The sequence below is a fragment of the Schistocerca gregaria genome, chromosome 1 (assembly GCF_023897955.1).
Source record: "Schistocerca gregaria isolate iqSchGreg1 chromosome 1, iqSchGreg1.2, whole genome shotgun sequence".
Taxonomy (NCBI): domain Eukaryota; kingdom Metazoa; phylum Arthropoda; class Insecta; order Orthoptera; family Acrididae; genus Schistocerca; species Schistocerca gregaria.
The window spans coordinates 164,497,546-164,524,229 of NC_064920.1; the positions used below are offsets into that span (position 1 = coordinate 164,497,546).

The window sequence follows — 26,684 nt, forward strand, 5'->3', positions numbered from 1 at the left end:
TATCATCACTTCAAAGCAGTGATTGAAATTTTGTTCTAGGTTCAAAGTTGTGGTGATCAGATCTCCCACCATCTGCTCTCGCACTCTGCGAAGGCCTTTGATTGATGTCTTGTAGAGTCCTCTGGGTGAAAGTTTTTTTACTTAAAAAATACATAATACAATCTTAAGGGTGTACAACAAAACTTTAAAGTATGATTTGTAATTTGTTGGTGATTTTATTGAAAGAAAAAAAACAATATCATGACTATCGGTTCCAAAATCAAGTAGCAACTGGTCTACTCCCTTAATGGCTCTCCCCAAGTTCTCATAAGATTCATTTTTGGCCTATACTTGTAAATCTATGTCATCTAGTATGTAAGTTCCTATGTTTGGGTGATGTAAGTATGAAAACAGCTTAAATTTTTTTAAGGTATAATAATATTCAGTATATAAGTAACTTATGCATATTGCCAGCTGGAAAGTAAAGGAAATACAATGCAATAAACTTGCTCAAAGAAAAACAAAATTTAATAGGAAGCATGTTTTACTTGCACAAAGAAAACAAAATTTAACAAAGTATGATTTACTCGACGTCTTACATAAAATAACTCTGAAATTAAGACAAAAAGGAATTTATCCAAAACTTACACAATATAAAGGTGCAACATGAACAGCATTAGATACTGATGTTTTGTCTGTACACTGCTGGAAAAATATCTCTACACTAATTTTTTCTGTGTTCTGTGGAATATAGATAATATGTGCATTTAGAGAGGTTGTGGTGCTACTGAGTAATGTGCTGGGGCAGTCACTGTTGCGCTGTTAGAAGTGAATAGTTGAGTCAGAAGAGATGTTAGGATGTAGCTATATATGGCATCACAACACTTGTGTGCATCTGTTGCAGACCTAAGCCTATTTGAATAAAATTGCCCAATGGGCATTACAGTAGCTCAACTGGGCTGTTGAGGGGTGCAGATATGTTGATCACATTGCTTCAGTATTATTTCAATGCTTTCAGCATGGGTCTATGGAACATACCATACGCATTTTACAGCACAAGTGTATTTCATCAGTAACATTGCACGAATGAAGAAAGAAATATTAAGATATTAACAACCCAATGTCTTTAAAGATGGAGCACAAGCTCATACTGGACCAGGATGGGGAAGAAATTCAGCAAAGTACCTTGTCAAAACTCATCTTTGCATTCGATTTAACTGATTTAGCGAAACCACAGAAAACCTAAACCTGGCTAGCTGCTGACGAATTTGACCTCAGCTTCCCTTGAATTCAAAGCCAGCCTCTGTGGTCAGGGTATGACTAAGTCCCACCTATATAAGACTGATGATTGCATTCGTGCGGCACAGATCTGCTGAGCAGTACTAGTGCAGTTACCCAAGATGCAACCGCATCACATTTGGCTGCAAAGAAAGGGGGTGTGGGAGAAGAGAAAAAAAGGTTTACTACATCCATGAGGATGTAAGTTCTGAAACCACTGTTGAAGCAGAGCACTGGTGCAAGATGTTTTTTATGTGACTGTTGGGATATTGCATGCTGTGAAGTGTCAAACACCAGAATTATTAAATGTGAGACCTTTGTTTCTCCTGCCATATACAACTTTCAAATAACTTTCGGGAATACAGCCAGGTAACACTTTCAGCGATGCCTTGAAAATGGTGGGGTGTTCTTCCGCCGAAATATTGGCGGTTGCTGAAAGTGTTACCTGGCTGAATTCCAGGAAGTTATTTGAAACAAATGAGTTACTGAATCAAATTTGGGAAGAAAAGAAATTTATTGTTCATCTTGATAAAAAGAAGGGATCATTTGTAAGGACACATCTTGGGACATCAAGAAATTATCAGTTTCATAATGGTGGGAAATGGGGGAGGGGGGGGGGCACTTGTATGAGGGAGGCCAAGGATTGACTACAGTAAGATTGTTCAAATGGATCTAGGTTGCAGTAGTTATGCAGAGATGATGATGCTTGCCCAGGATAGACTAACACAGATAGCTGCATTAAATCGACCACAATAACAACACTGCCGTATCTCTTACTACAGTCTTTTTTAAAGTGAAACAGTTCTTGAGAGTGCACCATTATTTTTTCCAGCAGTGTACAAGATGAATGACAAACACATTTAAGAAAATTAAGATATAATACAACTCCTTGCTACATTTTATCCAAGCTCAGTACTCAGTATAAATAAGTGGAATGTACACTTTAACACATCTAATATAGCAAACAAAGAATGTTGATTTTGAAACAGACTGTGTGTAGGTGATGCTACTTTGATAATACTACTCTACATCACTCTGCAGAAAACAAATTACTCTATGAATTAATTGTTATCATCTTTTGTCTTCTCTGAATTAAACTCATCATTGTTTTTTTAAATATTTGGTCCACTTTATCTTCCATTTGCAGATATTATTTTCCTTTATAGCAGTGCTGTAGAATGTCCCTCAGCAACATTTCCTTTGACATTCATTGTTATAGGATCAGGGAACACAGAAGATGGATATTGGGCTGCAAGAATATTAAATCCAAGACAGCATCTAATTTCTGAGATTAGTATTGAAGGACTAATATAAGGTACTATATGTACTAGGACTTCTCAGTTTACTGCCAATCCTTCCAACAAAATATAATATCACTCCATTTAGACAACTGTTTACGGCAATGCATCCACACATTAAATAGCTTGGTAGTAGTTTGAATTAAGCCTCAGAATAATAACCTGAAGGTTTTGGGGTTTGAATATCTGGGCACCTAGGTTCTTTTATGTCACATAAATGGCTTTTCATATTTGTCAGATTATTAATCATGCAAAAATATGAACCTAACAAGTGATTAGTTTTCTATCCTAGTTTGTAAGTAATTCTACGACTGACTCAGTACACTGTTTCTAAGGTTGGTAAAGGTGGGCACATATATCCAGCACCAGGATAATGCATAGTAGATGACAGTAGTGCCCAAATCAACCTTCAGATTAATTTCTGCTTAGAACAATATTGATCGCTTCCATGTACCATTAAATTTGGGCGTTGGGCAACATTTAGCTCTCTTTCCAGACTTTGTTCTTTTACCTAACCTATTACACACAAGAAATGAAAAAGTTTGAGTGTCACAGTTTTCTGCAGTGCATATGTGTTTGACCAACTCTCATCTGTTCCAGTTTCAACTGACGAGTTATTATTTATCTGCCAAAAACAAAGTTAGGAAACACCAGCTAGAACAATTAATTCTTCTACAAATTCAACTGAGAAATACAAACAAGCTACATATGTAACTGAAGTTATGCTAGTATCTGAGCTTTTGAATCCTTTTTAACTTATTTTTCAACTGAAGAAACTTATGTCCAAAATTGAGTAATGCTACACTACACAAATATGTAAATGATGGGGGACTGGGATGCAAAAGGTGCCTAAGATATTCAGGTGTATTTGATATTATTTAAGACTTCCCAACATGGTGAGAAAACAATCATTTAACCCTGATACGATGTTGTAGCATGATGTTTGGAAATAAATATCAAGAAAAGAGTGAACTCTTGACACATAATAAATAGTCTTTAATCTGGTGCATATAATGATATATCTTCAAAACTTTAGGAATCTGTTGAAACATAATACAAACATCAATGCTGTCAAGGAAGTAGTTTGAATAAATTTATATGCGGGTGCACACACACACACACACACACACACACACACACACACACACACACACACACACACACACACACAAAGCAAAGCACAAAATCTAGTCCACCATTATGTGTAACCTGCCTAGCAAATCTAATAAATTAAGTTTACATTATAATAGTGCACAAACTTAATAACAGAACATTGACAACATATACTACATAATAGCAAATGCTACACACACAACACTATCAACAGATTTTTCCGCTACATGATATCCATTTTTAGTAATACAGTAATTATCATGCCATCACTGTAACATATTTCACATTGTAAACAAAATTTCAACAGATGAAGCAATAAATCTGTTGTTCAATGTTATATATTAAAATGCTTAATAAAAGGCATCTTCAAGTTTGTACACTGTGATATGTACAGAGTTAATCTTTAAAATTGATGTATGTATTTAGTATTCTAAAATTCACATGTACACAGAAGCAGCCTTTACACAATAAGCATTTTACGAGAGAGGGCAGAGGAATGACATTGATGGTAGTTTCCTTGGAACATATCATCGGCAGAATAATTTTGAAATGTTTTGCACAAATCCTAATTTACAGCCATCTTTTCTGGGTGCATTTTGTGTGTTCCAAATTTTACATTCCTGAATTTACTGCCTTTGATTGCACAGCTAGGTGCAAGTTAGCAAAATAATTTTGTAGGAAGAATCAAAGTCTACCTGAACAAATTATTTATGTTCATAAAACCATAGCACTGGTATCCAATATTGTTTTGACTTTGTGACGTTAACCTTGTTATAAGAATAAATCAACTTTTAATAACATGGAATTGCACATTTCTTTAGTCTGAGTGTCTTCATTTTAATTCACAACACGTATTTTTTCAGAAGATTTAATTTCTTATCCTCAGTGGTTTTGTCTAGAAGGCTACACATTGATGCCTTAGCAGCATTGTCTTATTTATTAGTATAGTTGATAGAAACAAACTGAATCCACTATCAGAACTCTGTCAATATTGTCTTTGAGTTACAAACCAAAATATTATATACTTTGTGTACATAAACAATCCACATGCTAACAGAGTTACATAAAAATGAAATAGCTCGCTCAGCAATTGCATTAAACAAGTATTTTCTACTTTATTTATTTTTTCTGTTACTTTTTCCAAAACAATCAATTCCTGCCACTACCTGTATTAAAACAGTGAATTGTAATGGCTACCACAATCCATTCATTACCATATGTTGTAAAAACTGACACAGTCTGCAACTTTCAGTACCATAGTGTATTTGCCATGGAGGCTCTGGATGAAAGAAAGCGAAAGGTAGAAAATATGTTAAAATTAAGGATTGATTTCTCAAAATCCTACACCAGAACAAACAAACAGTACTATAAGAAATAGAAATCATGGCAAAAGACTCATTCCTGAGATGTCAATAAAAATTGTTGGCGAGAAGGTATGCAACAGGTCAAGCAGCTAGTAAGAGCATTGACTAGCTAACTCAGCAGGACATGCCACACAGTGAGAACTGGAAAAAATTAAATGAAATATGAATAAATGAGAGAAGAGTACATCAGCACCCATTAGCTGCTATATTTAAGATGGAGTGCATTTAAAAACTTGATAGAGAAACATTAAGGAACAGTTTGATTATGTTTAAATCACACGAAAGACAGGGAAATGAGATCCTGAACTGCACTGGTAGGGCTGACATAAAAATATCGAAGAAATTACTGACAAGATGATACAAACTGAAACTATCTGGAAGAATAGTAAAACCATAGAAGAAATGTGAAAATAAAGTACCACCTTTGAGAATAATACCAATGAAGACCAGCAGTCACAGTCAGAGTATGCATAATTGACCAGGTCCACAGAACATACTCTGTTAAAAAATAATGGCAACCTCTGCCTGCAGTGTCTCTGATTGTCAACCCAACTTATTAGTAATCAAAGTAAAATATGAGAGAAGGAACATTAACAAATTATGATGAATACAAGTAAGCAGAAAATGGAGGTACAGGTAGGTGATATTCTGCAAAATGTTAAGATGATTCTGAATTAACACACAGACAAAGAATGGAGAAAGTGAAGAGTTAGCATTTATGGCTTTACAGGAGAAAACTAAAATGCATGGATTTTAAGTATAATTAGGAGCTATTCTTGGAATAGCCTCAACTCCTGCTACACAAATTCTCTCTAAATATATTTATACCATTCTGTTTGATTACACACACAATTCTATACACTTCTGATGTCATAATAATAATATGTAATGAATAACACACAACACTGTAAACTATTTGCTAACCTGAACTGATGTCATTTTCTACTTTTCTTCTTGGATTTCACTTGATTGTTCTGTATTCTATTACCACGGAAACTTGAAGCCTGCACAATTGTACATACTTATACATCAGGAACTGAATAGGGTATTTTTGTGATGCCAGTTTTTATTTATAAAACTAAGTAAGTTTCTCAGGTGAATCATAAAATATACACTACTGTCTGAGTGACAAACATATTTGTTATATTTAACACAAAATAATTATTTGCTTAGGAACTTTATAAATTATTATTGACAAGATGTGTCACTGAATAACTTCTTAGTACAGCATTATACAAATGTGTTCTCTGCAACAGATGCCGACAGAAATGTCAACATACTGCTGTCAACTAACTATAAAAGGCAGGTACATACAATACAACCACTGAAAACTGTCTCTCTCATTGAGTAATTAAGCTATGCCTAATGCAAATGATGTATGAAAATTAGCAATGAATTCTCATTGCTATAAGCTTACAGAAGAATCCCTGATGTTTGACTCCAAACCATAGGGTCTCCCATAAAATGTTTTGACTAGATACTTACTACTTATGAAATGCAGGTGTATCATAAATACCTTACGTAAACTGTTACATACCACATTAATAAAATGGACATCTTAACACACAGATATCACTGTCAATTCAGAACAACAGACAGAGGAAAGACCAATAATAGTATAAACCACTTTGATATGCATCGTAACCAAGGGCTGCACTATCATTTGGCACTCTTCAGCACCAACAATATCGGGTATACTGTGCTATGGTATCCCCTTGCCCCCTCTTTTGCAAATCAAATGATACATGGCAGTGATACAAGTAAAAAATAAATAAATACTAACTATAAGAAGCATTAAATCAATATTTTGAGATGTTACTGAACTAATTATGTATAGGTGTACAATTTCTTCAAAGAAGCATTAAGTATAGAAACAAACTCTTGCAGTGCATTGTGAAGTAGTGAAAAAAGTATGACATCCAGTTGGGGAAAATATAAATGAGTACAACACAAATGTATCAAAGATTTCACAAGATATGTGGCAAAAACATCTGTGATAACAGTGGCATCAAATGAACGGTAACTCTCAAAAATAGTTCACAGTACCTGCACTGTACAGTGGCACAAATTAATAGTTCAGCTCTGTGTATTACAGGCAATTCTTATTTTTCATAATAAATAAATATTCTTCTTGTATCTACTATCAAATAGAAATATTTCAATTATCTTCTGTTCTACAAACTTTAATTTGAAATATTCAGCCTTTTTTTGTTATAATTATCAGGTATATTAAAATAAATGTGGAAAATTAAACTCGCTGAATTTCAAATAATTTAACATCTGTGTCATACCATATTGGTGGATCCACATTCCTGAAAGATGAACAAATCGATACAAATTAATAAAAGACTCTTTTTTGTTTCTTGATAAATTCTAGTACTATTCCTTTTAGTATATTATTTTAATGAGAGAATTCAAAGCATAGATTAATCTAACATACTAACCGTAGATAAATAACACCCCACATATAAGTACGAAACCATGTAGTAGTTCCAGTGTTTGCTTGATATTTTCGAATAAGAATTGGATGTGGAACTGGAAGTAGGCCTACCAGGGTGCCATGCTGCAGAAATTTTAGGATCTCACTTTCATCTGTCAGTCCCCTACAAAATATACAAACAATAGCCTCAGACTAGTGCAATAGATAAAATTTGTGCTATTGCTCAACTATAAAGTGATATACTGTGACTTACTTGTCAATACATATCTTCTCAACCTGAGGTACCAAGACTTGAAGCAGCCTCATTATTGTTTGCAAAGGAAGTTTACACTTCCAAGAATTTACCCACTCAGCTGTGGGTATCCACTGACCTCCAACACTCCCCTGGACAAGAGAGTGCGCTTCTGTCAGCCGGATGCTTTGTCGCTAAGTTCATGCAAATAATGTGTCAGCAACATAAATTAAAAACAAACAAAACAAACAAATATTCAAAAGGCATAAAATAATAAATGATAACCATGAAAGCAAAAAAAAAAAAAAAAAAAAATTAATAATGATGTGGCAGGAAGAGGTACAATAACAAGTAGAGGGTGCATTACATTCAGTGAAAAAAAAATAGAATTGTTTCTTCTGGATATTTAATGACAGTGGAAATTTGTGCACTGTTGTAATAAAAGACACAACATGAATGAGAAATAAACAAAAGATTGAAGCATTGGTAAACTAACCAGAAAGGTAATACAGGGGAATAAAATATTAAGTATCTAATAAATTATTATTTCTGCTGTAACACTTTGACCATAAGTTTTCAACTTCTTATCTTCAATTTTTCTTTTTAAGTGACTCCAACCATGAATTCCTACCCATTTTACCTTTGAAAGTTCTGAAGAGTCATTTCTCATTGAAAAATTCCAATCGCACATCCTCTTTCTGAAATCTTGTCTGGTACATGGAACCCCAACCAACCAGCTTGACATTAAAATTGGCATCTCAGGTTATCACCCATCCCAGTGCAATAATCGTTTTCTGTTCCAATTCCATCAGCCCCTCACTCTCACCTATCTGCTACTTCATAATCATACTTGACAGCATCTACTACTTCTGCAAAATCCTTTGACTCTGTAACCACAACTACCTGAATGGCTTCACTACAACAGGAACCCTCGCACTTAAACAGTTGGAACGGCACCCCAAGCACTGTCTGAGGAAGCAGTCCCAGCTACTGCTCTCTTATGCCCACATGAGAGTACTTACAGCCAATAAAAAGCCTTCCAATCTGTTCTGCCCCCCCCCTCCCCCCACCACCAATCCCACCTCCCAATCAATCCCTCATAGCTCCCCTACCATGCTTCACTGACTTACTCCACACTTTACATTCCCCAAAACTTCCTCGACCCTTCATAAAATGCACTACTCTTGAGTACCCATCCTGTAACACTGTTGTCAACGTTTCTGCCACAGCTCTGGCCCCTGCAGAAGTCTTAGCATTTTCGAAAAACCTCACCTTTAGCCCCAAACCACGCTGAACACCTTCCTTCTTTACTCATTCTCTGCAGTGCAAACAATTTCTTCACCATACACCCGACTGACAGCAGCTAACCAGAACCCCACATAGAACCTTGCTTAAAACAGTTCAAACCTCCCTCCAACTGGGTACCTCCTCTCCCACACAGTCATACCCTGGTAATCTTTCAGGAATTCCTCACTTCCATCCTGGCCTCACCTCCCTTTCCTGAATTCCTCCCCAGAGAGTTCAACAACACTCCTATGAAACACACAGCTACCTCTAACCTGAAAACCAGTCCAGTCCTTATCATCCTTCCTGCTGACAAAGGCACTACCGAAGTGATCATGAATCATAGTGACTATGTTGCTGATAATCTTTGGCAACTTTCCAACACTTCAACATACAAGCATCTTGTCAAGGCCTTAGTATTGTCTATAACCTCCAATCCCACATTCAAGGCACTGCTCATTTCCTTCACCACTCTCTAAAGTTCCTGTCTTTTTATCTTCAGACTCTTCGATGGTCAGTGCAAATGCAACGTCCATGTACACCAACTTCCCCCATGCCAATGAACTTGTGCCCATGCAACACTACCTTTGCCAATGTCGTCCTGATGCCAAACTCACCACCTCTTTCTTAATACTCCTAGCCAACCACATACTGACCCACAACTATCCAATCTCCTGGTTTACCACCTCCGGAAAGGCAACTCACTCACCCTCCACAACCTTTCCAACAAACCTCAACCTCCTCTTATTGCACACAGACCCAGTCTCTCCCATCTACTCAATCTCCCACTTCCAGCTCCACTCCCCCCAATACCTCAAAATTCTAGTCAACACAATCTGGAACCACAACACCCCAATTCAGTAGTTAACCTTTCCTCCAAACCCCTCTCCCAATCCGAAACCTCTGTCCTATCCAAAGGCCTCACCTTCAGCCCCACTCCCAAGTTCAACCAAACTGCCCTTGTCAAAGATTTACTGTCCTACACTCGTAGTCTCTGCTGGAAATATCACTTTGCCACGAAGAAAAATAATCCTGATCCCACTCCTAATGATCCAACTCCCCAAGACACTATCCAAATTGAACCCTGCCTGGAACAGTTCCGTCCTCCGTCACAGCGGGACCCACCTCCTCTTCCTCAAAATCACCCTCTCCAAACCTTCCAGGAATTTCTCACTTCCAGCCTTGCCTCTCAATCTTTCTTGAAAAACCTTAATCCTACTCCCAACATCACCACAGCTGAAGCCCAGGCTATCCGTGATCTGAAAGCTGACCGATCCATCATCATTCTTCCGGCTGACAAGGGTTCCACGACCGTGGTACTTTATCGTCGGGAGTATGTGGCTGAGGGACTGCATCAGCTTTCAGACGACTCTACATACAAAGTTTGCCAAGGTAATCCCATTCCTGATGTCCAGGCGGAGCTTCAAGGAATCCTCAGAACCTTAGGCCCCCTACAAAACCTTTCACCTGACTCCATCAAACTCCTGACCCCACCAACACCCCGCACCTCTACCTTCTACCTTCTTCCTAAAATTCACAAACCCAAACATCCTGGCCGCCCCATTGTAGCTGGTTACCAAGCCCCCATAGAACGTATCTCTGCCTATGTAGATCAACACCTTCAACTCATTACATGCAGTCTCCCATCCTTCATCAAAGACACCAACCACTTTCTTGAACGCCTGGAATCCGTACCCAGTTTGTTACCCCCGGAAACCATCCTTGTAACCACTGATGCCACTTCCCTATACACAAATATCCCGCACGTCCAGGGCCTCGCTGCAATGGAGCACTTCCTTTCACACCGATCACCTGCCACCCTACCTAAAACCTCTTTCCTTGTCACCTTAGCCAGCTTCATCCTGACCCACAACTACTTCACTTTTGAAGGCCAGATATACCAACAATTAAAGGGAACAGCCATGGGTACCAGGATAGCCCCCTCGTATGCCAACCTATTCATGGGTCGCTTAGAGGAAGCCTTCTTGGTTACCCAAGCCTGCCAACCCAAAGTTTGGTACAGATTTATTGATGACATCTTCATGATCTGGACTCACAGTGAAGAACAACTCCAGAATTTCCTCTCCAACCTCAACTCCTTTGGTTCCATCAGATTCACCTGGTCCTACTCCAAATCCCATGCCACTTTCCTTGACGTTGACCATCTGTCCAATGGCCAGCTTCACACGTCCGTCCACATCAAACCCACCAACAAGCAACAGTACCTCCATTATGACAGCTGCCACACATTCCATATCAAACGGTCCCTTCCATACAGCCTAGGCCTTCGTGGCAAACGAATCTGCTCCAATCCTGAATCCCTCGACCATTACACCAACAACCTGAAAACAGCTTTCGTATCCCGCAACTACCCTCCCGACCTGGTACAGAAGCAGATAACCAAAGCTACTTCCTCATCCCCTCAAACCCAGAACCTCTCACAGAAGAACCCCAAAAGCGCCCCACTTGTGACAGGATACTTCCCGGGACTGGATCAGACTCAATGTGGCTCTCCAGCAGGGATACGACTTCCTAAAATCCTGCCCCGAAATGGGATCCATCCTTCACGAAATCCTCCCCACTCCACCAAGAGTGTCTTTCCGCCGTCCACCTAACCTTCGTAACCTCTTGGTTCATCCCTATGAAATCCCCAAACCACCTTCCCTATCCTCTGGCTCCTACCCTTGCAACCGCCCCCGGTGTAAAACCTGTCCTATGCACCCTCTACCACCACCTACTCCAGTCCTGTAACCCGGAAGGTGTACACGATCAAAGGGAGAGCCACGTGTGAAAGCACCCACGTGATTTACCAACTGACCTGCCTGCACTGTGACACTTTCTATGTGGGAATGACCAGCAACAAACTGTCCATTCGCATGAATGGACACAGGTAGACAGTGTTTGTTGGTAATGAGGATCACCCTGTGGCTAAACATGCCTTGGTGCATGGCCAGAACATCTTGGCACAGTGTTACACCGTCCGAGTTAACTGGATACTTCCCACCAACACCAACCTATCCGAACTCCGGAGATGGGAACTCGCCCTTCAGTATATCCTCTCTTTTCGATATCCGCCAGGCCTCAACCTCCGCTAATTTCAAGTTGCCGCCGCTCATACCTCACCTGTCTTTCAACAACTTCTTTGCCTCTGTACTTCCGCCTCGACTGACATCTCTGCCCTTACTCTTTGCCTTTAAATATGTCTGCTTGTGTCTGTGTATGTGCGGATGGGTGTGTGTGTGTGTGTGTGTGTGTTGTTTTGTTCATTGTGCCTGTCTGCCGGCGCTCCCTCATAACATCAACACCTACTCCCAAATCAACTTCACCTGGTCCTTCCAATTTCAACAAACAACCTTCCTATATGTCAATTTCCACTCTCACATAACTCCATAAATACCTCTGTTCATATCAAGTGCACCAACCTCAAACGGTACCTCCACTTTGACACCTGTCACTTGTTCCATGTCAGGAAGTCTCTTCCTTAACAGCCTCACCACCTGTGGATGCCAAATCTGCAGTGACAACCAGGAGTTGTCGAAATATACCGATAATCTTACACAGCCATTGGTGACAGCTAATATTCTATTCAGCTCACCCATACACAGATCTTCTGTGGTGTCTACTCATTTGATACCAGTAAACCTGTTAAGTGGCCACTGACCAGCACTCCCTCTGATCAGCCCGTATTACTCTGCCCTTGAATAGCTCAACCACAACCTTCAGCAGGGCTTTAACTACATTTCATCATGCCCTGACATGAGGGCGGTCTACCCAAAATCCTACCCACTGTGATAGGGCAAAGTGGAGTGCTTCTGTTCCCAGGAATTATGATAGCCCCAAGTACAATATTATGGCACGATAACAAGTACTGTCCACCAGGAAAGGCTTAATTTACATTTTCTTAATGATAAGGTTTTAACCATGAAGTGTTTTGTGTTATATATACGTAAGAGAAAAGGGAATTGGAGCCAAAGATGATGAAAGAGACACAGCAAGGCGGACAATCCATTGATGGCTGTTATCAACAAAAGCCAAGAAACTGGTCACTAGGAAGAGCTGTGATAGCCATCAGCAAAAGCAGCCAAAGCTGCTGTTAGCAAGATGGCTAAAAATGCATACTTCTCTGGTTGTTTAATGAGGTTGAAATTTTTGTTCTTATACTCTCTCTGGATTGCAGGAATGGTATTATTAGTTAATTATTGACACTGACTGGGAATGTGTTGCAATTTTGGAAGCTTGTCTGATCTGAAGGAAGTTTGCGACACCTAAGCCGTGAATCACTAGTTTCAGATTTATTTAGCCATACAGTACCAGTGATAAACATTGGTGTGTTGGAGACTTCTAGTTTTGACAGAAATATAGTTCGGAACACATCCAATTTTTTATTCTGGTTGGGCAAGTACCTGCTCGAGTTAAATGATTAACTGGTATGTTGAAAGTATATAACCTCTTGATACGTGATCATTGAACACTCAGAAGTAGCATTTTTAGTCCACTGGTGTCTAAATTGAAATCAGTTTTCCATGATATTTCTACCAAAAAACTAGTAGGGGAAGTTAGAGTGACAGGAGCCAACACTGGAAGAGGGACAGTTTTGATATCATAGTCTGAAATAAATAAATAAATAAAATAAAAATATATGTGTCCTCTGAAAATAATGCCTTCAATTTTTTTATGTGAAAACTCTTAAAGTTTAAACAAATGTTATTAACATTTTAAATCTTTATTCTCTATGTATACATAGTTACCAACCTCTTACAGCCACAGGGCTTGAAATTTTATCGTGCAACATGTTGAAGTGTAAATTAATTATGTCGGTGTGTGGGGAAACAGCATGCCACCATCGAGTTTCTGACTGCAGAGGAGTTCATCCACATATGGAGCACCCTCTCATTCAGCATGACAATAACAAACCACACACTAGCACTATGACATTTGGGTCTACCAACAAAATTAAATATTCTACAGTGACAGTCCCAACAAAGTACTCTCATTGGGAGAAGTGTGTTCATCGCCAGGGTGACTATGTTGGGGAATAAATATGTAGACGCAAAGAATAAAAATGTAGAATATAAATAAAACTGGTTTTACTTAAAAAGATTTAAGAATTCTCACATAAATAATTTGGAGGCATTACTTTTCAGCATGTTCTCACGACTATGCGAGGTAAAATTTAGCACCGAGCACAATTTAATCATTGATAATACTTTGATTAAAAATCATGAAAGAGGGTCAGACAAGTGGAAGAGACTTGAGACACCACAAGGTTTTGAACAAATTGCATAATTGTAACACAGATATTAAAAACCAGATTTTAAACTACAAAGCAGTTCTAACAGGTTAGGCAATTATTGCCTGAAACAGATGTAAGCAACACAGTACAAGACAAGTAAGTGTCCTAGAAAGACAAAATAGTAAAGGCAGTAGCGGATCAAATAGGCAAAAAGACAGGGCCCAGCAGAAACTTTTGGATAACACATGGGGTATTGAATCTACTAGATGAAAGGCAAAAATACAAAAATACATCAAATAAAATAGGCAAAATGGAATACATAGGTCTAAAAAATGAAAGTGGCAGAAAGTTCAACTTGGCTAAGCAGGAATGACTGGCAGACAAGTGCATGGCTGTAGAAGCAGTATACCTAGGTACCATCTACAGAAAGATTAAAGAGACCTTTGGAGGAAAGGGAAGCAGGTGTATGAATATCAGGAGCTCAGATGAGGAGACTGTGCTTAGCAAAGAAGAGAAGGCTGAAAGGTGGAAGGTGGAAGGATTAAATAGAGGATCTTATAACAGAAACAAACTTTAAGACAATATTCTAGAAAGAGAAGAGGGAGAAAATGAAGATGAGTTTGAGAGAGATGATACTGCAAGAACAACTTGACAGAGCTATGAAATTTAAAGAAGGTCCCCAGAGTAGATGACATGCCATCAGAATAATTGAGATCCTTACTTGGGAAAGCCAGCCATGACAAAACTAATTCACTTTGTATGCAAGATATATCAGACAGACAAAACACCTCAGACCTCAAGAATACTGTCATAATTACTATTCCAAAGAACACAGGTGCTAACAGGTGCGGCTAGTACTGAACTATTAGTTCAATATGTCAGGTCTGCAAAACACTGACATGAATTAAGTCATGTAACAGTGAAACAACTAGTAGAAGCTGACATAGGGGAAGAACAGTGTCAGTACTGGAGAAATGTAGGAACACATGAGGCCATATTGATCTGTTGCCTTACCTTAGAAGACAGTATGAAGAAAGGCAATTGAACATTTACAGCACCCATGCATACAGAAAGGTTTTGACAATGTTTATGGATTCTCTGAAATTCTGAAGGTAGCAGGGGTTAAAATAGAGGGAGCACAAAGTTTTGTACAGAAACCATGCTGCAATTGTAATAGCTGAAAGCCACAAAAGCAAAGGTGAAGTTGTAGCCTATCCTCTATGTTATTCAAATTGCACATTGAGCAAGAAGTAAAGGAACCAAGGAGAGATTTAGAAATTGAATTAAAGTTTAGAAAGAAGAAATACAAATTGTGCAGTTTTCTGACAACATTGTAATTCTGTCACAGACAGCAAAAGACTTGGAGAAGCAGCAAAACAGAAGGGATAGTGCTTTGAGAAAATGTTATAAGATGAATATTAATAAAACTAAAACAAAAATAATGGCGAATTAAATTAGGAAATGAGAGATTACAAATAGTAGATGAGTTCTGCTATTTGGGCAGCAAAACAGCAGACGATGGCTGAAATAACAATATTATGAAAAGGAAAGTTGCTACTCACCATATAGTGGAGATGCTGAGTCGCATATAGGCACAATGAATACACACACACACACACACACACACACACACACACACACACACACAAAGGACTGCATCCTCTGGCAGCTGAAGCCATGCTGCCAGTGTGTGCGAGCTGCGTTTCCGTGTGTGTGTGTGTGTGTGTGTGTGTGTGTGTGTGTGTGTGTGTGTGTGTGTGAGAGAGAGAGAGAGAGAGAGAGAGAGAGAGAGAGAGAGAGAGAGAGATCTATTTTTGAGAAAGGTCTTGTTGGCCGAAAGCTTATATTGTGACAGTCTTTTTATTGTGCCTATCTGTGACTCAGCGTCTCCGCTGTATGGTGAGTAGTAGCAACTTTCCTTTTCAAAATATTGTTACATTCCATTCTGGATTTTCCATTGTTTGATTTTTGCCAGACGATGGCTTAAGTAGGACAGAAAATGTTTGCTGGTAATACAAGAACAGCTTTTCTGAAAATGAGAAATTTGTATAAAATGAATATCAATTTCTGTCTGGAGTGTACCTCGTATAGGACTGAAAGCAGTTCATGCAAGGGAAGAATAGAAGCTTTTGCATTGTTATGCTATGGAAAGATACTGAAAATTAGATGAATAAATTGAATAACTAATGAGAAGGTACTGAATGAAATATGGAAAAAAGAGACGTTTATGGGACAACTTGACTAAAATATGGCACTGGCTTACTGCAAACACCCTGAAGCATCAACAAATCATTAATTTCATACTGTAATGGAAGTGTGGGGGGTTAAATTGTACCCCACCCACTTTAGGTTTATATTGTGGAGTACCAGCAGGTTAGACTGCAGTTCATTCCTTAAAACTTAAGAGTGGGTTTGTCTATCAAAATATCAGTGATGTAAATAAAATAGAAAGAAACTTCCACATGGGAAAAATATATTAAAAACAAAGATTCCAAGACTTACCAAGCGGGAAAGCGCCGGCAGACAGGCACATGAACAAAACACACAAACACTACGAATTCACCCAGCCACACTGCCAGGACTTCTCCAAAAACCTTTCACCTCTCTCTGTACAGTATATTTCAGGTCACGCATGGTTAAGTATGCAATGTTATCAATGTATGGAAAACCACCTCAGTTGTTCTATTCCCCCTATGAAACTTGTCTCTACAGCCAAGTATACTGATGTGTGTGTGCCCAATAGATTATAAATGTGTGCTGGTCCAGGACCCAAAATCATTGATTAGTTACAGCTTTCACTTTGCAACAAATTATGTGATAAAGATTTACCTTCCCGTCAGATTAAAAATGTATGCATACATGTATAAATCTAATGCACAGCTAGCCACTTTCACCTCTTGGTACTGTCACACCACAGGGCCTCGAGACAACAGCGGCTGTGTGGGTGCGAGTTGTGCATGTGTAAATGTGTGTGCATTTGTCTCTCATGTGATGAAGGACTTTGTCCAAAAAGACTGTATTTTCCAACACTCTACTTTTAAATGCGCCCGCCTGCCACTGAATATCTCTTCTATGTGGTGAATAGCAATCTATCCACTTCACACTGTTACTGCATTCCAGATTTTCAACTGTTTGAAATGAAGTGAAGAATGCTATGTCAGGCAGCGTGCTCAGCAACCAGGTGGTCCTGTTTCTTGTCAGTGGACATTCACGCAGACAGACAGCTTGTTGGCTGTCATGCCCGTGTAGAACGCAGCACAGTAGTTGCAGCTTAGTTTGTAAATCACATAAGTGCTTTCACAACTATCCCTGCCATTGATGTGTAGACGATGCTTGTGACCGTATTGGAGCAGGTGGTGGTAGGAGGATGTATGCAACAGATTTTGCATCTACGTCTATTACAGGGACACGAGCCATGAAGAAAGAGTAAGGATGGATGATGATATTGCACAAGTTCAGTGGCCAGTGGAATTCTGCAAAGGTTAGTGGGAAGGGTTATCCTCATTTCTGGGTGCAACAAGAGGTAGTTGAAACCTGGCCAGAGAATGTGATTCAGTTGTTCCAATCTTGTGTAGTACTGAATCACGAGGGGGGGGGGGGAGGGAGATGGTCCTTTGTGGCCTGCTGGTGGGACTCTGGGAGTTGATGGATAATTGGAGAGGTAAGACACAGATGATCTATTTAAGGTGGCTTGTTGGGTGAGTGAGACCAGGTGAAGTGAATGGGCAAGAAGGTGTCCGAAGTTTTGCAAGAAAAGTGGATAGTGTGTTCTCACCCTCAATGAATCTGAACAAAAGGGGTTAGAGATTCTGAGTGGTTAGGTTCAAATGGATTTGAGCACTATGGGACTTAACATCTATGGTCATCAGTCCCCTAGAACTTTGAACTACTTAAACCTAACTAACCTAAGGACAGCACACAACACCCAGTCATCACGAGGCAGAGAAAATCCCTGACCCTGCCAGGAATCAAACCCGGGATTAGTGGTTAGGAAGGATTCCTCTAGATGAATATGTTGGTATAGGAGGGTGCCATGCAAGTGCCCACTGCTATCAAGGATTTGTTTGTAGGTGATGCTTTCAAAGGAGGAGTAATAGTGGGAGAGGATATAGTTGATCATAGTCGCCGGAAGAAGGATGTGTTCAACAGTAGCAAGAAGAATTTTACTGTCCTCCTCCCCTACCCTGCTATCTCTGTCCCTCCCTACCCTAGCCTCCTCCTTACCCCTCCACCCAGATTACTTCTCCCATCACGCGCAGTTGCTCGCAGTCCAGCCACAGTGGCCAGAGAAAGTGGTCGTGTGTGTGTGTGTGTGTGTGTGTGTGTGTGTGTGTGTGTGTGTGTGTGTGTGTGTGTGTGTGTGTGTGTGTTGCCTACTTCTGGAGAAGGCCTTTTGGCTGAAAGCTCACATGTTTAACAAACTTTCTGTTGTGCCTGTCTGCAACTCAACATCTCCTCTATATAGTGAGTATCAATCTATCATTTTCTTTATACTGTCATTATTCCATCCTGGATTTTCCGTTGCTTGAAATGGTGTAAAAGGTTCTTCCATGCACAGATAAATCTGCTGTATGATAACCTACTGAATAAAATTCCTTTCCTCACTAAGTCCTTGCAAATATCAAGGCAAAATATGTAAAATGGGGCATTAAAAAGATAATTATTTTTTGATGCATGTGAATAAACAGGTGTCTTGTCATAACAACATTGGAGCCACTAATTTACTTTGTCTGACCAAAACATTAATAAGAACATAACTAAACCAGTGTTTTGTTTCTCAGTGCACAAGTAGCAACAGTACAGTGTATATTAAACAAGACAAAATCTCACTAACTGTTGGTACTTACCTGGGAGGCAGACCTCTGTAAACTCACATTTGACACTGATGAATCTGATACTTTACGCAGGGAGTGCGACATAGTTGCAGAATGCACTGAAGCTGTGGGAGAACTGGGTGTTGCTGGCTGAAAATGAATTAATATTAATGCCACAAAAGTAGTCCACATCATTCAGCAAAGTATCGAGTACACTGCATATAAAATAATCTGGTTATACCACTCCTTCAGTTCAGTATGGGCAAAACTTTACATAGCAACAGGCACGGCAGCCTCAGAAATACCACCGCCACCACCACATTGTGCAATCATTCAATCTTATTCCCAATGTGTAAGTAATTCAGCTTTGCTTTGGTTTATTATGTCAGCCAGTTTTATTTTAAGACTACAATGGTCTTGCTGGATTGCATGTCATGTTTTACTTGATATCCCAGTTGTCATGACAGCATTACAATGAGATGGCTATCAAGCAAATGGCTACTCTACACAGGAGCCACATTAGGCATCAGTACTGATCTGAAGCTGTATAAAATTATATGTACATAACACTGTGCATAACAATATAAATCTTGGGGAGTATGGCAATTGTTTAGACAGATTAGGTATATGTGATCAGTGGTTCATGTGTAATAAATGTGGACAGATGGGTGTTACTCTACTGGCATTAATGGTTCACTGTTTGTTGGCTGGTTGGTTGGAAGGGGGGGGGGAGGGAGGGGGGGAGGGAGGGGGGGAGGGAGGGGGGAGGGGAACAAAAACTCATCATTCCCATTATTTAAGGAGGCAGAAACCAAGGGAGAAACAATACAAACAGAATGGTCCAGCCAACGGGAAGTGAAAATGAGCAAACTAAGGGGTAAAATGAATGTTTGGGGAGCAGAAAGAGGCAAGATCAGAAGGGTGAGGGGGGAGGGGGGGTTGAGAGTGCAGGGCAGCCCTAGAAATGCGTCACATGTTGGGGCACAAGTACTGCCACCAACACCTTCCGATCCCAACATATGATGATCATGACACAATGGGGACAACACCAAGGGAAGAAGACACAAGAAAAGGGGGAAACAAAATGACACAAAAAAACAGGCAAAACATAAGGAAAAAAGGGAGGGAGAACCTGGTCACTGTGGAGACATGGTCAACATTAACTGAGGGACTGATTCCTGAAAAGAAAACTAAGGACAGACATAACCATGTGAGGGGTGTTTGCTAACACTTGAGACAAGGAAGGCGGGAGGGCATATTTAGTGGGTGGCTCAATGCAGTGTAAGAAACCATGGGTCAACCTAGTATGGCCAATATGAAGATGACAGAGGATGGCAGAAGAAGAACACAATGTGGTGGGAGCCTCCTTGATTGCGCTAAGTTTTGTTAGACGGGTGGGGTAGCCTTACAAGGGTCAGTCCATGACTGAGCAAAAAGGGATTTAATGTAAAGCCACAAGTGAGTCCAACTGGACCTGGACAGCAACTGCTTTCAGTGTAGTATGAAACTGAGACCAGCAACTAACAAAGTCCTCACATCCCAAGATGCAAACAACAGCAGAACCTTTAAAAGGCCAAGCCGGTTCTGACAAAGCTCAGAATCTATGAAGGGTTGGTGAGTGAGTAGCAGTAAAATGAGACTCCTAGAGAATAGCACAACCTGTCAAGTAAAAGACAATAAGGGATTGCAACTACGGGAGGTGACAGTAGTATCCATTAAAGTTCCAGTCAATATGCATGGAGCAGACATCCAAACAGGAAGTGAATGGGGTGGAGCCAATCACATCACTGGGTCACCATACATCATCAATGATGACGGGATGACATCCATAAATAAGAGTCAGACTCAGTTTCCAATGAAGGAGATGGCACCTCTGGGGGCACCGGGAAAGGGGGGGGGGGGGGGGCGGGCAGCAATGTCCTGCTACTTATGTTCTTTCTTTTTCTTCTCTTTCAGAGGTTATAGAGAGCAGGGTACAGCAGGCTTCTGCATGATCCAAAACTGCAAGAGGGTGAGCTACCTAGTGGCACAAGAACTGTGTGTCCCGTAGCTGAGTTGTGGCAGCAGGCCTCCAGCCTGAGAGACGATGGGGACGGATCCCAGGATTGAGCCCCATCACTGGCAGGCACCAAAGAATCTGCAGGGGAGAGGGAAAGAAGAGGGGGCCAGAATTGGAGTGAGAAAGACGGAGGAGGGGAAAGGACATAACAATAACAGATGCAATGGTGGAACTCATCAACACAGAGTGAAGTTGGTCATATTTATGATGAACCTCAGTGTAAGATAAATTATGATGAAAGTTATACTCCTGGATCTTCTTTCCTTCTTATAAGCTGGGCAGCCTGGTGAGTGAGGAGGGTGATAGTCATGACAGTACACATGAGTGGCAGAACACAGCAGCTCCCTCATGGAGTTGGTGTCCACATTCACCATGTAGATGGTCCACTGTACAGCAGTAAGACCTATGCCTGAAATGCGAGCACCGAAAACACCTCATAGATGAGAGGACATACAACTTTACGTCACACCGATAACATATAACCTTGACATTCTCTGAGAGGGTATCTCTCAAAAGCCAGAATAATGGTGCCAGTATCAGTGCGACTGTCCTTATGACATTTATGAAAACGCCAAACAAAATCAATGCCCAACTGTTCCAGTTTAGCCTGGAGTTTCTCATCAGTTTGAAGGATGAGGTCCCTATGAAAAATGACCTCCTGAACCATATTCAAAGACTGCAGATGAGTAATGGACACCGGAATGTTGCCAAGATGATCGCAAGCACGAAGGGCTGCAGACTGGGTGGCACAAGTAGTTTCAATCAACATTGAACCCAAGACATCTTACTGGGAGACTCCCCTTCACCAAACTTGTCTTTGATATTTTCCACTAAAAATAACAGCCTTTTGGCAGAGATTGTGTCCCCATCCTCCTTAGTCTAGACAAGATAGCGAGGAAAGTGTTTCTCCTCAAGCAGGTGAGCCTGGCCCTTCTCCCAGGGTGTAGCCAGGGAAGGGAAAGCGGAGGGGCATAAGAAGCAGCTTTCAACGATCCCCATTACTAAGCAAAGAGATAACTGTAGAAGAATGACCAGTTTTTTGGAGCTTGCTATGTATCATAAAAAGGGCCATAACAGATGTTGGAAAGAAAAACAGATACAAAGAAGGTACCAGTGAAGAAAGCATGAGTAACAGAAGAAATACTTCAACTGAATGATGAAAGGAGGAAACACAAAAATGTTCTGGAAATCTCAAGACTACAGAAATACAAGTCGCTGAGGAATAAAATAAGTAGGAAGTGCAAGGAAGCTAAGATGAAATGGTTACCTGAAAAATGTGAAGAAATCGAAAAAGAAATGATTGTCAGAAGGACAGACTCAGCATACAGGAAAGTCAAAACAACCTTTTGTGATATTAAAAACAAGGGTGGTAACATTAAGAGTGCAATGAGAATTCCACTGTTAAATGAAGAGGAGAGAGTGGATAGGTGGAAAGAATACACTGAGGGCCTCTATGAGGGGGAAAATTTGTCTGATGTGATAGAAGAAGAAGCAGGAGTCAATTTAGAAGATATAGGGCATCCAGTATTAGAATCAGAATTTAAAAGAGTGGTGGAGGACTAACAACCAAATAAGATAGAATAGATAGATAAAATTCCATCAGAATTTCTATAATCATTGGGGAAAATTGGCAACACAATGACTATTCACGTTGGTGTGTAGAATCTATAGTCTGGCAACATACCATCTACTTCTGGAAAAATATCATCCACACAATTCCAAAGACTGCAAGAGTTGACAAGTTCAATAATTATCACACAATCAGCTTAACAGCTCATGCATCCAAGTTGCTGACAAGAATAATATAGGGAAGAATGGAAAAGAAAATTTAGGATGTCCTAGATGATGATCAGCTTGGTTTTAGAAAAGGCACCAAAGAGGCAACACTAACTCGCGTTTGATAACAGAAGCAAGACTAAAGAAAAATCAAGACACGTTCACGTTCATACGATTTGTCAACCTGGAAAAAGTGTTCGACAATGTAAGGTGATCAAAATTCTGAGATAAATAGGGGTAAGCTATAGGGAGAGATGGATAATACACAATATGTACAGGAGCCAAGAGGGAATAATAAGAGTGGATAATCAGGAACGAAGTGCTCGGATTAAAAAAAGACAGGGATGTAGTCTTTCTCCCCCCCTCCCCCCAGGTTCAATCTGTACATTGAAGAAGCAATGATGGAAATAAATGAATAGTTCAAAAGTGGAATTAAAATTCGAGGTGACAGGATATCAATGATACGATTCACTGATGACATTGCTATCCTGAGTGAAAGTGAAGAAGAATTACATGATCTGCAGATGGAATGAACAATCTGATGACTACAGAATATGGACTGAGAGAAAACCAAAAACAAACAAAAGTAATGAGAAGTAGCAGAAGCTGAACATCAGGATTGATGGTCATGAAGTAGATGAAGTTAAGGAATTCTGCCACCTTGGCAGTAAAATAAACAATGATGGACAGAGCAAGGAGGACTTCAAAAGCAGACTAGGAATGGAAAAAAGGTCATTCTTGGCCAAGAGAAGTCTACTAGTATCAAACACAGGAGTTAATTTGAGGAAAAAAATTCTGAGAATGTATATCTGGAGTACAGCATTGTATGGTAGTGAAACATGGACTGTGTGAAAATTGGAACAGAAGAGAATCGAAACATTTGAGAAGTGGTGCACAGATGAATGTAGGAAAATTAGATTGACTGATAAGACAAGGAATGAGGAGGTTCCATGCAGAATTGGAGAGTAAAGGAATATATGGAAAACAATGATGAGGAGAAGGGACAGGATGATAGAACATGTGTTAAGACACCAGGGAATGACTTCCATGGTACTAGAGGGGTCTGTAGAGGGAAAAAATTGTAGAGGAAGACAGAGTTTGGCATACATCCAGCAAGTAATTCATCTCATAGATTGCAAGTACTGCTCTGAGATGAAGAGGCAGGCACAGGAGAGGAATTCGCGAAGGGCGAAATCAAACCAGTCAGAAGACTGATGATCTCTCCCTCCCCCTCCCCTTCCTCCAAAGAGAGTATCATACACAAAAAAGTCACCACCCAGCCACAGCAAGGAGCTTCTGGCACAGTGGCCGTTATCAGGAGTTCTTATGTTCCAGAATGACAAGCAACCACAACTAAGCATACATGGGGAGGCAAGAACTCAGGTATCAGAAGTGTGATCCTTGTGTTGCCATGGGGCTTAGCCAGATGGGTATATAACAGCCCCATCACACTGACTGGCTCCATGTGCTGGTGACCTAGCAGAGCAGAGGGGGGCTAAAACAACTAAGGAAGGGGCAAGGAATACAGGAAATCAGATGGATAGGCAGGTCAACATAAGTAACAACACCAAACGAGGGGAACAAGGGGGCAGAGGGGAAGGAGTGAGAATGGGCAGGTGGGAGGGGGATGGGGAAAGAAGTGTAGCCCCGTAAGGAAGACAGGGCTGCAATAGCTTGGGGCCCCATGCGTGCCATGCACAAACTCACGAAAGAACTGTGAGGCCCAGAGAGGGTGGGGGTGGGGGGAGGTGTTCACGGTTGATTTCAACCAAATTATTCCAGTAGTGTATGTTAGATATCTAAAACAGTCTCTGCTTTATTGTTGCTTTAGAGGATTCAACTGACTACGTCTGAAAAAGAACTGGTTTGTAAGTAAAATGAAAGGTGAATTGTCTACCAACATTGATAATATACCTGCTGTCTCATGTTGGATTGATTATCCAGCTATTTTCAGCAATCAATGCTTCACTAAAGGGAAAGCAATTGTGACAAACTGTTGTTGAAGTCTATATAGTCAAAATGGAGGGGTGTGGAAGAGGTAGAGCAGGGCACAAAAGAAGACAGAAAAATGCAAGGAGGAGGAAGATGGTTACATTGTGTGTGTACTGACATGAAACTATGTTCTTTACTAAAAGTCTCACTAGTGAGCACATCACCGAGTTTAGAAGAGCCAACAGAAACAGCAATAACAACTGCACCATTCTGCATTTGAGATAGTTCAGAAACAGCATAAAAAAGTGCATAGTCAGCCAATTAAAAAAAAATGCTCGTTTAAGATGGCAAACTCATCATAAATGCCAGTTATTATAAAAGGTGTCATGCATAAATTTAATCAGTTGCATGTTACATATATAATTTTTATTGGGACTACCATCCCATTCCTATATGAAATTTCTTCCTCATGTCAGCATGCTCTGAAGAGGTAATTTTAGCTTAAATTTTTAACTTTCTGGATTTTATTTACCTCTCCCTTATTTCTGAAAGCTACAATGCTTATACATTATTATCAATTAATATGATAGCTCTACTTGAAACTGAACCAAAATACTGTTAATAATATTTTATTCAAAGTAATTTGTTTATAATTAATTAAATGTAATTTAAATTGTTGTACTATATCATCATCATCATCATCATCATCATCATCATCATCATCATCATCATCATTTAAGACTGATTATGCCTCTCTGCATTCAGTCTGGAGCATAGTCCCTCTTATAAAATTCCACCACGATCCCCTGTTCAGTGCTAACATTGGTGCCTCTTCTAATGTTAAGCCTATTACTTCAAAATCATTCTTAACCGAATCCAGGTACCTTCTTGGTCTGCCCCGACTCCTCCTACCCTCTACTGCTGAGCCCATGAGTCTCTTGGGTAACCTTGCTTCTCTCATGCGTGTAACATGACCCCACCATCTAAGCCTGTTCGCCCTGACTGCTACATCTATATAGTTCATTCCCATTTTTCTTTGATTTCCTCATCGTGGACACCCTTCTGCCATTGTTCCCATCTACTAGTACCTGCAATCATCCTAGCTACTTTCATATCCGTAACGTCAACCTTGTTGATAAGGTAACCTGAATCCACCCAGCTTTCGCTCCCATACAACAAAGTTGGTCGAAAGATTGAACGGTACACAGATAACTTAGTCTTGGTACTGACTTCCTTCTTGCAGAAGGGAGTAGATCTTAGCTGAGCGCTCAATGCATTAGCTTTGCTACACCTCACTTCCAGTTCTTTCACTATGTTGCCATCCTGTGAGAATATGCATCCTAAGTACTTGAAATCGTCCACCTGTTCTAACTTTGTTCCTCCTATTTGGCACTCAATCCGTTTTGGAGATGCTAATCTTCATACCACAGTCCTTACATTTCTGATCTAGCTCTGAAATATTACTTTGCAAACTTTCAATCGAATCTGCCATCACAACTAAGTCATCCACATATACAAGACTGCTTATTTTGTGTTCACACATCTTGATCTCACCCAGCCAGTCTATTATTTTCAACATATGATCCATAAATAATATGAACAACAGTGGAGACAGGTTGCAGCCTTGTCTTACCCCTGAAACTACTCTGAACCATGAACTCAATTTACCGTCAACTCTAAATGCTGCCTGACTACCTATGTAAAGACCTTTAATTGCTTGCAGAAGTTTGCCTCCTATTCCATAATCTCGTAGAACAGACAATAACTTCCTACTAGGAACCCGGTAATATGCCTTTTCTAGATCTATAAAACAGATACAATTCCCTGTTCCACTCATAACACTTCTCCATTATTTGCAGTAAGCTAAAGATCTGGTCCTGAC

General features: G+C 40.0%; 1 protein-coding gene across 2 annotated transcripts in view; it reads right to left on the reverse strand.

Moving 5' to 3' along the window:
* Positions 1-489: 489 nt before the first annotated feature.
* Positions 490-26,684, reverse strand: part of LOC126336011 (protein HID1) — an 89,680-nt gene continuing 63,485 nt past the window's right edge. Inside the window, exons 14-17 of one of the 2 annotated variants that reach the window (XM_049999501.1) lie at positions 19,069-19,185; positions 7,726-7,856; positions 7,477-7,635; positions 490-7,344 (exon numbers count right to left, since the gene is read on the reverse strand). In XM_049999501.1, the coding sequence (XP_049855458.1) occupies positions 7,281-7,344; positions 7,477-7,635; positions 7,726-7,856; positions 19,069-19,185 (471 nt within the window). In that variant the 3' untranslated portion in view covers positions 490-7,280. Of the gene's footprint in view, positions 7,345-7,476; positions 7,636-7,725; positions 7,899-19,068; positions 19,186-26,684 lie in introns of both variants that reach the window. The other variant, XM_049999492.1, reaches the window with a different exon arrangement.